Genomic DNA, 12,751 nt, shown 5'->3' with positions numbered 1-12,751 from the left:
TCCATCTGTCCATCCGTCCCTCCATCCATCCCTCCATCCGTCCATCCGTCCCTCCATCCATCCATCCATCCATCCATCTATCTGCCTGTCTGTCCATCCTCCGCTCCATCCATCTGCTCATCTATCTGCCCATCCGTCTGCCCATCCATCATCCATCCATCCATCCATCCATCCATCCATCCATCCATCCATCCGTGCTGATCTGTCCATCCATCCATCCATCCATCCATCCATCTATCTATCTGCCCTCCATCCATCTCTCCATCCGTCAGCCGATCTGTCCATCCATCCATCTGCCCGTCCGCCCATCCATCTGCTCCATCCATCCATCCGCCTGCCCATCCATCCATCCGCTCTGTCCATCTCTTCCATCCATCCGCCCGCCTGCCCGCCCAGCCGCCCATCTGCCCGCCTCGCCCGCCCGCCCGTCCCGCCCATCCATCCATCCATCCATCCGTCCATCCATGTCCTCGAGCTCTCCTCAGGGCACATAAAGGTATTCCAGATTCAGCTCAGGGCGTCCTGTTAGTTAGCCTTTTCTGTAAACACCTCACCTGGGAGACGTCCAGGAGGCATCTGGAATGTGGTAGGGCCACAGCAGGCTGCACCATTTAATCCCTGAGAAATCTTAATGTAAGAAAGAGAAATGCAGTTTTTCTACATGATAAAGAAACGCTGCTGTAGTAAATGAAAGAAATCTATCAGCATGACTCTAAAATTTGTACGAAATAAACAAAATTTTTAACTGTGCCTCATGATGAAACTAATAAACTTCTTCTTCGATTGTGAAAAAACAGGAACTTCTGTTAGTTGATTGTCTGTTTCTGTAAAACTTATAAAAAATGTTTAAAACCAACATTTACGTCTGTTTTAACATTTTCCAAAGCTGTCTATATATATATGTATATACAGTTAAGCCCATAATTATTCATACCCCTGCCGAATTTTGACTTAAAGTTACTTTTGTTCAACAAGCAAGTTCTTTTTTGAGCAGAAATGACACAGGTGTCTCCCCAAAGATAATAAGATGATGTACAAGAGGCATCATTGTGGAAAAAAAAATATTTCTCAGGTTTTATTTATATTTTAGCAAAAAGTATCATGTCCAGAATTATTCATACCCTTCTCAATAATCAATAGAAAAAAGCCTTTATTGGCTATTACAGCAATCAAACGCTTCCTATAATTGCAGACCAGCTTTCTGCATGTCTCCACAGGCATTTTTGCCCATTCATCTTTAGCAATGAGCTCCAAATCTTTCAGGTTGGAGGGTCTTCTTGCCATCACCCTGATCTTTAGCTCCCTCCACAGATTCTCAATTGGATTCAAGTCAGGACTCTGGCTAGGCCACTGCAAAACGTTAATGTTGTTGTCTGCTAACCATTTCTTCACCACGTTTGCTGTATGTTTTGAGTCATTGTCGTGCTAAAATGTCCACTGGTTCCCAAGGCCAAGTTTTTCTGCAGACTGCCTGATGTTGTTGTTGAGAATCTTCATGTATTGCTCTTTTTTCATGGTGCTGTTTACTGTGATTAGGTTCCCTGGTCCATTGGCTAAAAAACACCCCCAAAGCATAAGGTTCCCACCACCATGTTTGACAGTGGGGATGGTGTTCTTTGGGTTGAAGGCTTCTCCATTTTTATGTCAAATGAAGGCAACATCATTGTGACCAAATAATTCAATTTTTGTTTCATCTGACCAGAAACCTTCTTCTTTGTCCAGATGAGCATTTGCAAAGGCCAAATGAGCTTTTGCATGCCTTAGAAGTGCCTGGAGAAGTGGCGTTTTCCTTGGTCTGCATCCCTGGAACCCAACAGTGTCCGTTGGACTGTCTGCCTTGAGACATTGCCACCAGCAGAGCCCAGATTCACCAGAATGGCCTTGGTGGTGATCCTTGGATTCTTTTTCACCTCTCTCACTATCCTCCTGGCCAGCACAGGTTTCACTTTTGGCTTCCGACAGCGTCCTCTGAGATTTTCCACAGTGCGGAACATCTTGTATTTTTTAATAATACTTTGCACTGTAGCCACTGGAACTTGAAAACATTTGGATATGGCCTTGCAGCCCATTCCTCACTTGTGAGCAGCCACAATGCGCAGCCGCAGGTCCTCACTGAGTTCCTTTGTCTTAGCCATGAATGTCCACAGACCACCTGCAGAGAGCTGCTGTTTTTCACCTGTATAGTTGATCAAAACAGCTATTTCCAATTAATCAGGGTAATTAGGATGCTTTAGAACAGCTTTGACTATTTGGAATGGTATGGAACTTTGGATTTTCCCAGAGACTGTGACAGTTTGTAAAGGGTATGAATAATTCTGGACATGATACTTTTTGCTCAAATGTAAATAAAAGCTGAGAAATATTTTTTTCCACAATGATGCGTCTTGTACATCATCTTATTATCTTTTGTGAGACGCCTGTGTCATTTCCAGTCGAAAAATAACTTGCTAGTTGAATAAAAGTAACTTTAAGTCAAAATTTGTCAGGGGTATGAATAATTATGGGCTTAACTGTATATATATATATATATATATATATGATTGCCCATAATTTTTTGTTTTAATTATTATTTTTTTAAAAAACTTTTTCCTTATTGTTAATTTCGTGTCAAGTCGTGGTAAATTTGCAATTTTTATATTATTAATTTTTGAAATGTTTCATTAATCATCTTTTTTTCCTGTGAGCTTTCGATTGTTTTCTTATTAATTGCGATAAAGTTTTTTTCTATAACACTTATTAAAGTGTGAGTGTGGTGTTTTTCTTGAGAGGCCATTAATGTGTTATGTTCTGTAGATTCCCTGATGTTATGCTGGATTTAAGGCAGATTTGTTTTGAGTTTTTTTGACCGCTTCAGTGGTCTGCTTCAGTAAAATGAAAACATGTTTTCGAGGATTTTATCTCTTTACACTGAACTCCAGGAGCATAAGCTCTGAGATCAGCTCATCTAAACCAGATTAATCTAATAAAAACTGGGAGGGGGGTTTGTGCAGATTAATGCTAATCTGCTGGCAGATTAACCTGCTGGATGGACTTCCTGTAGAAGCTCTGTGTTTATGCTGGTGAAATGATTTGCTTTGATTTATTTTAGATGAAGAGAAACTGTTTCTGGAGCACCAGTGCTCGCTGTGGGACTGACACCTCAGTGGGAATGAAAAGGACAATAACGCAGAGAACATGACTTTACAGACAGACACGAAGACGTCCACAAGAAAGAGAGAGAACCCAGCTCTGCGTGCAGCAGCTTTCATGTGCAGGTTTGTGCAGTGCAATTTCTCATAATTCGTCCCACCCTTAATCAGTTATTCACCTTTAATTAATGTCACAGCTTTGGACCAATGATTAAAAGACATCTACAGACTTCTCTACAGAAAAATCTAATTTATTTATTTAATAATTTATTCATGAGATTAAATGAAAACTTTAACCTCTAAACTGTGCCATCCATCCCTCCATCCCTCCATCCCTCCCTCTATCATCCATCCGTCCCTCCATCCATCCATCCATCCATCCATCTGTCCCTCCGTCCCTCCATCCGTCCCTCCATCCATCCGTCCCTCCATCCATCTGTCCCTCCATCCGTCCATCCGTCCCTCCATCCATCCATCCATCCATTCATCCATCCGTCTCTCCGTACCTCCATCCATCTGTCCCTCCATCATCCGTCACTCCATCCGTCCATCCATCCATCCATCCATCCGTCCGTCCCTCTATCCATCCATCCATCCGTCCCTCCATCCATCCATCCATCTGTCCTCCCTCCGCTCCCTCCATCCGCCCTCCGCCTCCTCCATCCGCCTCCCCATCCATCTGCCCTCCGCCCCTCCATCCGCCCCTCTATCATCCATCTGCCCCTCCATCCATCCATCCATCTGTCCTCCGCCCTCCCATCTGCCTCCTCCATCCATTTGTCCTCCATCTGCTCCGTCCATCTGCCTGCCTGCCTGCCCGCCTGCCCTCCATCTCTCCATCCATCTATTCATCCATCTGTCTCTCCGTTGCCTCCATCCATCTGTCTCTCCATCCATCTGCTACTCCATCCATCCATCTATCCATCCATCCATCTGCCTGCCCTTTCTATCCATCTATCCATCTGCCCTCCATTCACCCATCTATGTCCTCCGGTCCCTCCCATCTGGTCCTCCGGTCCTCTCCATCTGCCCTTTCCATCCAATCTGTTACTCCATCTGCCCATCTGTCCTCTCCATCGGGTCCATCCATCTGCCCATCCATCCATCCATCTATCATCCATCTATCTATCTATCCATCTATCTGCCCCTCCGCTCGCTCCTGCATCTGCCTCGCCCGTCTGCCCTTCCCTCCATCTATCTATCCATCCATCTATCTATCTCTCCGTATTTCCATCCATCTGTCCTTCATCCATCTGCTCATCTATCTATCTATCTGCTCTGCCTGCCCGCCTGCCTGTCAGCCTGCCCCTCCATCCAGCCATCCATCCATCCATCTGTCCCTCCGTCCATCTGTCCCTCCATCCATCCATCCGTCCCTCCATCCGTCTGTCCCTGCGTCCGTCCATCCATCCGTCCGTCCATCTGTCCATCCATCCATCCATCCGTCCCTCCATCCATCCGTCCCTCCATCCGTCCATCCATCCATCCATCCGTCCCTCCATCCATCCGTCCGTCCGTCCCTCCATCCATCCATCCATCCATCCATCCATCCATCCATCCATCCGTCTATGCATCCGTCCGTGTCCTCGAGCTCTCCTCAGGGCACATAAAGGTATTCCAGATTCAGCTCAGGGCGTCCTGTTAGTTAGCCTTTCCTGTAAACATCTCACCTGGGAGGCGTCCAGGAGGCATCTGGAATGTGGTGGGCCCACAGCTGTGCCTCATGATGAAACTAATAAACTTCTTCTTCGATTGTGAAAAAACAGGAACTTCTGTTAGTTGATTGTTTCTGTAAAACTTATAAAAAATGTTTAAAACCAACATTTACGTCTGTTTTAACATTTTCCAAAGCTGTCCATTCGGCCAGATTTGGGTCTTTGCCAGGCCACTTCTGGTCCCCGGACCTTTTGTTTGACATCCCTGGCCCAGAGAAAGGTGGGCCCTCCTCCCTAGTCCTGGCTCCAGGGTGAGGGCACTTGATTTCTTTTGTGTGGCCCTCTGGGCCCTCATCCAGGACCAGTTTACCTCAGGAGCCTGCTCCACATCCATAACACAGCTCATGAGATCAGTCCAGCGTCTGCGCACAGACGAGAGCTGGCTGTAAGATTTCAGACAGGTCTGAATATCAATTTAACTTCAAACTAAGGCGAGCTCTTTTTATTCATGCGACCCATTCTCTTAAATTAGTCATAATAAGCTCCTATATGTCTGAGAGTCAGTGGCTTTATTCTGTAAGACAGAGTCCACTGCAGCCTCCCTTCAAACAGGCTCTGTGCTGTTGTTTCAGACCTCCTGACGTCTGTAACCTGTGAAGGCTGGAAACATTTTTCACCTTTAGCAATCACCCCGAGCTCCCATTTTCCCGTCTTCCTGTTTCAGCTGCTTCTATGTTTTTTCTGTGTTAACGGTGCGTTTACGTTCCTCCACTCGTCTCTGTGTCCTGCAGCCGCTCGGCTGGTTCCACACAGGTGGAGGCGGTTCGGCCAAGGCCTTGCTTCCACCTAGACCTCTGGCTCAGCTTCACCTTCCAGAATTGGATCCTGGATGTGGGCCGTCCCGTCGTCATGGTAACAAAACGATGACTAGCGTTTAATCCTGGGACTTTTTGTTCTGCTGCTGAAGCGTGATTGCTTTCACTGTATTTCCATTAAGACGCCACCTCACTCATCTGCATTGGAATGATAATAATAATAATAATAAAGTATTAGTGGAATAATGTTGGGAAACCTAACCCTGAAGATTCTTGTTTTTGGCAGCTTGTGCTCCCTGCTGATTGGCTCCCTCTGCAGCATCCTGGCGTTGCAGACTATCTCCACTTCCTGTACAATGTCACGGCTCCGCTCATACTTCTCAAAGTAACTGTGACACGCCTCAGGCTATCCCACATGACGAACTCCTTTCGTGTTGATTTTCTGAGTTTTAATTGATGTTGTTCTGTCTCAGATGCTTGAACGCAGCCCCAGGATGCTCCCGGGCCTTGCCGTCCGCCTCGGCATCATCGCCGTTTCCATGGGAACCACCCTTCACTTGGTGGCAGACTCCATCACGAGACGCCTGCTGCTGATTGGTTACCAGCTGCACCTGCCTGTTAGAGAGAATCCAATAATGAGGAACCTCAAACCTTCGGCCCTGGTAGGTGCTGCACTCGAAAGACTGAATAACAAATAGGGAGAGGACCTCGGGCCGTGAACGGTGGCTCTGGAGGGGGTCCTTGAGCTGAGATTCTTCTGTAAGAACCCCTCCTCCTCCTCCTTCTCCTCCACCTCCCTTGATGTGAGTCAGATTTAGTGAAACTGAAGCTGAACAGTCGTTCTCACAGAGTTCAGCTCGTCCCCATTACAATCTGAACGAGTGAAGTGTGGTTCAGAGAAAGTATAATGTAAGAAACCACCACTGATCTCCATACACGGAAGAGAAGGCAAACCTGACAGCTCACACCAAAACCTTCCAGATGGACGAACAGCGCCGCAGACCCGAGGACACACATGTGAATCTGAACTTGGGGAAAGTGTTGAATGACTGATGCATCATCTGCTTTTTGAAAAATGAAACAAATAAATGAATAAAATTGTAAAGATTCATGTTCATAAAGTTTTTGTGTTTTTCAGGTCGACTTCTTTGAGCTTCTGTTTTACTACGATGACACTGTTGGTCACATGATGTGGTAAGAAGAGAAAAAAGCTGTTGTTTTGTGTTAGCAATGACAATGAATCCACATGAAGACAAAAATGTATAATTATAATTAAGCACAGGTACAGAAAATATGAACAGAAAAATGTTGCAAAACAGACAGAAACAAATGCAGCTCTAAATTCAAAGGAAAGACAAATTTTAAAGTCGTAAACAGAAGAGCAGATGATGTCGATAACGTTGAGTGTTTGACCTTTATTCTTGTAACGAGGATCATTTTCCTTCTTAGGTACGTCCCTTTCTTCCTCGTCCTCGTGCTCTTCTTCAATGGTTGTTTCAGTCGCAGGGAGCAGGAGGAGAGGATGCCGCCGTCGGCGTGGATGCTACTCGCTCCAAATGCTGCCTACTATTGGTCAGTCTGCTTTACTACAACATCCTTTGCACATGTTCTGTCTGTGCTTAAAGTTCAGTCCCTGAAATATCTGAGGGAAGAACAAAACGTACTTTTAGGTTTAAGTTCACATTTACATCGTGCTTTCAGTCAGGACTGCCATCATGAAAGGAGTCATAGCTCTGAACAGAACAGACATCATTCACAACACTTGTGACACTAATTTAGCTCATAAACAGCATGTGAAGGGCTGGAGGTGGGTTGCAAAGCAGCTTACCGATGTGCAGCAACGTTAATCCTGAGTTTTAGAGAAAAAGAAATCTTGGAAAAATAATTGCCAGTCTTGATGAAATGCGTCTGTCTGCCCTGTGATAACCAAGACATCAAAAACACATCATCTGATTTTAAACCATTTTTAACACAGCTATAAAGTATGTGTCAAAAACCCCGCTCATGCTAGAAATGCATTCATTGTCATAAAGTATTTTATTATAGTTAGAATTTAAATATGAAAGTCATCTTTAGTAGTTTTTGTTTTCTTTAGGCTCCCAGGAACTCTGTGAGGTCTGTGGACTCAAACTGAAGCAGCTCGAACTCATCTTCCTAAACTTGCTTTAATGAACGATGCTACGTTAAAACTGTGCTTACATAGCGGTTTTTTGCGATCTATCTCGGTTACACGATTGATTCTGTTCATCTGGATGTTTTCAGTGGGAGAAACGTTTCGTCACTCATCCAGGTGACTTCTTCAGTCTCAGCTGACTGCAGGTTTCCAACCTTATAAACTGTACATTTGCATAATGACTGAAACCAGCCCACTGAAGGAACAACGGGCTGGGAGGTCAGTTTCTTCATCACTAATACACAAATTCTCATGACCACTGATCAATGGCCATGAGTCCCATTCACACAGAGTTGGGGAATGGCTGCAGTCACAGCATTGTAAGATGGTGACAGATGTACCCTTAGGCCCCCTCCTCGATTCAGAGATGGTCTTTCCCTTTTCATGTAAATGGCCTCCTTGACTCCGCCCTCAAACCAGCGTTCCTCCCTGTCCAGGATGTGTACATCCTCATCATTGTAGGTGTAAATAGACTGCAGAGTCTGCAGGTACATGTTTCACCATCAAGAGGTCACCTGGATGAGTGACGGAACGTTTCTCCCACTGAAAACTGGACATAGCGTCTTCAGTGGGCTTTCTGGGATTTCCTTACCTGGATGATTGAGCAGCATCAAGTAAGCTGTTATTTTCATCTCAGAGGAAAATTAACACAGAGTTTTCTAATTATTCCCAAAGTAGCTAACAGATGGAGTCACCGAGTGAAACCTGTGTTGGCCGGAAGTAGTAATTAAAAAAATCCAGCAGCAGGCAGCAGGTACATAAATCTGCATTTAGTCTGTAGTGAGAGGTTCATTCTGAGACTCATTCTGCATACTCGACTTCAGGACATTTCCATATTTTCGAGACACTCTCACTCACACAGCCAGCCAGGCAGAACAAAATTAAATTCATTCATAATTAAGAAAATCTAAAGAGCTCAGGTGTCAGGTGGCTCCCAGCAGGGACGACAGCAGCATAAACAGAACAACGAACACAGAGAAGCTTTGAAATTACAGAGCATGAAATATTCTCCCAGTATACAATCACAGCGCACACATATATATACATACAGTTTAGATGCATGGACGTGAAAAATATACAGAATGAATTTTGACTAGTTTACATTATACTTTTAAATGTCAACAGTCTAACGATTTTTAAAAAAGCAGACATACACAGATAATTTTGCATATCTGAAATGACTTGTTTACTTATTTAAGCTAATAAGTGTGTATAAAATAAAATAGTAAAGCACTTTATTATTTTTAGTTTATGACGCCATATTTGTTTATTTTCTGACATCCTGAGAAACAAAAATGAGTTTTGTGGTGGCTGAGTTGGACTGCAGCTAAGTGATAAAATAATATTATCATTTTTTAAATATTTGTTTTGATCACAGGTCTAATACAGTCGTTATGCAACACACACACACACACACACACACACACACACACACACACACACACACACACACACACACACAGCTGAAGTAATTGTGGGTATTTTGAATTTTAATAAATAAAATTAAATATCAGTAATCACAGTAATTAGAACTCTTATAAGTTAAATGTTCATTATGTTGAATTTCTGACATTTGAGAGTTCTGCTTCAGAGCGCTGCCTGCTTGCTGTCCTCCCACCAGGTAACAGCTGAACTCACCTGTAAATAGTTTCTGAAGAACAATACCCGACCACCTGAGGCTGTGTGTGTGGGCGTTTATCAATATGCGTACTTGTGCGTACTTGCGTTCTCGTGTACTCGTGATACGTCATCAGTCGGAGACCAAGAACTGTTCCAATTCGAAGTACGCATCAAGCCGAGAACGCGAAAAAGTCCCGGATGTGTTCTCGCTCTGCCCGTTTTATCGAGCATGCATCGGTGTGGACTTGGTACAGCTAAATATCCCAGAATGCATTTCGTCCAAAACTCAACAGCGGACTCCCGGCACATCGTTTTCAACCCCCCGCCCCGCCCCCCCGCTCGCGGACTTCTCACTACTCAGGTTAAAGAAACCCCAGCAGCTGTCTATAGTATTGAGTGTCCACTAGAATAGAAATAAAAGCGTTCTAACATCTCACCTGCTTGTTTTTATTAAGGTATGTACACGTATGTACATGTACACTATTTTTATTAATAGAGGTTTCACTACTGAGGTTAAAAATGATATATAAGTCACTTAGATCACTTCTAAATGTTAATGTTTGGTTTATTTCAGTGTTTTATTTGTTCCTGAGTAAACCGGTTTGGCTGTGATTACAGTTAAGCTTCATAACATGTTACTCACAGTTAAATTAGGAGGGGCCGGCAGTAAAAACTCCGGACCTGTGACATCATCACGTACGCAGGTGTTCCAATTGTACATATCGCGAGTCCGTGCTCGCGTTCTCGGCGAGTGCGTACTCGCGTACTTGGGCATTGATAAACGGCCTGTGTGTGTGTGTGTGTGTGTGTGTGTGTGTGTGTGTTCGCCTCCAGCTGTTAGTAATAATTGATTAGATGCTTCTCAGGTGTTGCTGACTTCCTGGTTTATGCAGTGAGGACAGAATTCAAGAAGCGAGTGAAGGTCGGCTCAGACCTTTAAATATAAAACGAGTGTTTTACTTTGTACTTCTGCTGGTTCCAGTTTTTAAACCTTTGCTCGTTCTCTGCTGTTAAATTAAAGCAACCTTTTCAATTCACTGCTGCCTTCAACATAAAAGCATCAAACAGGTGAACGGCTGTTTTCATACGAAGCCTTCTCACACAAACCCAAAATTCATCATATTTCTGATAAAGAAATAATGAAAGCCAGTCTGCCTCAGACCTCTGAGCAGCCTGTGTGACAGAGCGTCAGCAGCCGTCGCTCACAAGAACAAAGTGCATTCTGCAGCTGGATAGTTAATGGTTGCTGGCGGATGCAGGAAGTTTCAAATGATTGTGATTCACTGAAACTACGGTGACCAACCGTCCTCTGTTTTTGCGCTTGTTGACTTGTGAAAGCCTATATGACATTTTTTATTTCACCATTCATTAACCGTACAGAGAAAGCATTGTTTAAATATGTTAAAGTTTTCTTTAAGCAAACAGTGCTATTAAAGTTCTTCATGACTGGGCCAAGTGTCCTATTTTTTGGAAATCAAAATATGGTCACCCTACTGAAACACTCACGGTGGAAAACTGCCTGATGTGCACTTATGTCGCACTCCGGTCAGTTGGAATTACACTGAAACTGAGTGGAAAACACATTGTTAACATGTCTGTGACAGGAAGCTTCCTCACACTCAGCTACCAGAAAAACAACTTCAAAACGAACCGACTGGCTCCTCCCCTGAAATCATCCCTGAAGCTGCTTGGTCTGCTTACACCAGTGGATGTTTGCAGGGCGATTTCACCCACTGGCCACCTGATGGAGCCACTGAGCTGATTGGTTATGCTTCTCTTTGCACCTGCCGACAGGTATTTAATCACCGAAGGACAGACCTTCATCCTCTTCACCTTCACCTTCTTCGCCATGACCACTACAGTGATGCACCAGAGGAGGAGGGGCTTGTTTCTCAACAGTGACGGGCTTTTCATGTTCTACAGGTAAAAAACCCAAACAAACATGTTTAATGAGAAAAAGCAGCGAATGAGCAAACTGGGAAACATGAATAATTATATTTTTAGGTTTTTAGTCGACCAACATTAAAGCTTCAATGTTCAAGGTTAAGTTGGAAATACATTCACACATTCCGACTCTCAGGATCAATAATTCATAGTTAAAACAGCATCTCACATCATTTCATTGCAGCCGTCCTCCACCCTTTCCTTCTCTCAGTGGGCCCAAAGCTCCGCTCACACAGGCGGCGACTGTTTGGTGACACGCTGGGGAAAAATGACCATTTCCCAACCGCTTGTTGAGTGGTGCTGTCTTCCTGCAAACTCCTCGTAAGACGTGCTTTGTTTGACTCTGTGCTGGTAGTTTCTCTGCAGCTCTGGTCCTGGTGGCGATCTGGGTGGCCTGTCTGTGGAATGACAGCATCCTGAGGACGAAAGTCCCCGGACTGATCTACATCCCACAGCCCTGCACCGTCTACACGCTCCACCTCCACCAGATGAGCCACATATGACAGAGCGACTCATTTAATAACCACATCCTCCAGCCGTGTTGACAGCCAGAGCGACCCACTGCACTGCTAATCCGACAAAACGTCTGAGGAACCGGAGGCTGCGGTTAGAGAGAGAAGAATGATGAGCGTCCGTCGCAGAATCACAGGAACGCCATGATGAAACTGTTTATGGTTTTCACTGGTTATTAGAAATACAGCCTCACAGCATCCACACGACTTTTCCACCTGTTTATTACTGGGATACAAAAACTGAAAGCAGCTCAAAAACCATCAAAAATATTCATTCTCAGAAACATGAAGAATAATGTTGACAAAAATGCAGCTGAAATATATAAAATCAAATGTTTATTTGTTTAAATATGTGTGGATATAAACTAAACCAAGTAAATGCATCTGAATACCCAAAGTCTCAGTTCTCAGATCCTTTAATTTAACCCTCTTTTTAAAAATTATTTTGGAGGATTAATGCCTCAAAAACATCTTCAAAATGTATTAAATTCAGCGAAGCGCTCTAGTACATACATTACAACCTGAGTTCATGTAGAGAGAGGCTTCAGGCTCAGAGAGCGGTTTATATCACGTTTGTAAGAGCTCCGATAAAGATGAAGAACAACATCACAATGATGTGTTGTATCTGAGTTTTTTCTTGTTAAATCATATTTCTCATTCAATTCAGTTTTATTTATACAAATCAAAGCAACAGTCACCTCAAGGCGCTTTATATTGTAAGGTAGACCTCACAATAATACATACAGAGAAAAACCCAACAATCATATGACCCCCTATGAACAAGCACTTTGGCGACAGTGGGAAGGAAAAACTCCCTTTTAACAGGAAGAAACCTCCAGCAGAACCAGGCTCAGGGAGGGGCGGGGCCATCTGCTGTGACCGGTTGGGGTGAAAGAAGGAAAAC

General features: G+C 44.0%; 1 protein-coding gene and 1 long non-coding RNA gene across 2 annotated transcripts; one reads left to right on the top strand and one right to left on the bottom strand.

Annotated features, from left to right (window-relative positions):
* The first annotated feature begins 3,159 nt into the window (after nucleotides 1-3,159).
* Nucleotides 3,160-12,244, top strand: cln6b (CLN6 transmembrane ER protein b). Its single transcript, XM_039615615.1, has 8 exons — nucleotides 3,160-3,254; nucleotides 5,575-5,695; nucleotides 5,885-5,983; nucleotides 6,072-6,260; nucleotides 6,737-6,792; nucleotides 7,048-7,170; nucleotides 11,186-11,314; nucleotides 11,691-12,244. The coding sequence occupies exons 1-8, from the start codon at nucleotides 3,175-3,177 to the stop codon at nucleotides 11,836-11,838; spliced, it is 945 nt and encodes a 314-aa protein (XP_039471549.1). The 5' UTR covers nucleotides 3,160-3,174; the 3' UTR covers nucleotides 11,839-12,244.
* Nucleotides 7,166-9,497, bottom strand: LOC120441255. The gene is made up of 3 exons (XR_005613926.1): nucleotides 9,410-9,497; nucleotides 7,427-7,515; nucleotides 7,166-7,240 (listed from the first exon to the last, which is right to left on the bottom strand). It is a non-coding gene; the product is annotated as an uncharacterized LOC120441255 (long non-coding RNA).
* Nucleotides 12,245-12,751: the final 507 nt, after the last annotated feature.

This window comes from Oreochromis aureus, linkage group 7 (genome assembly GCF_013358895.1).
Source record: "Oreochromis aureus strain Israel breed Guangdong linkage group 7, ZZ_aureus, whole genome shotgun sequence".
NCBI classification, from domain to species: domain Eukaryota; kingdom Metazoa; phylum Chordata; class Actinopteri; order Cichliformes; family Cichlidae; genus Oreochromis; species Oreochromis aureus.
Note: the sequence above shows the minus strand (reverse complement) of the source record. Positions and strands in the feature narration are given on the sequence as shown.

What these genes read in the sequence shown, in the direction of transcription:
- cln6b (XM_039615615.1), top strand. Translation starts at nt 3,175, where the DNA reads ATGACTTTACAGACAGACACGAAGACGTCCACAAGAAAGAGAGAGAAC. An exon ending in CTCCGCTCATACTTCTCAAA is followed by an intron (nt 5,984 to 6,071) that starts GTAACTGTGACA and finishes GTTCTGTCTCAG; the next exon opens with ATGCTTGAACGCAGCCCCAG. An exon ending in ACTGTTGGTCACATGATGTG is followed by an intron (nt 6,793 to 7,047) that starts GTAAGAAGAGAA and finishes TTTCCTTCTTAG; the next exon opens with GTACGTCCCTTTCTTCCTCG.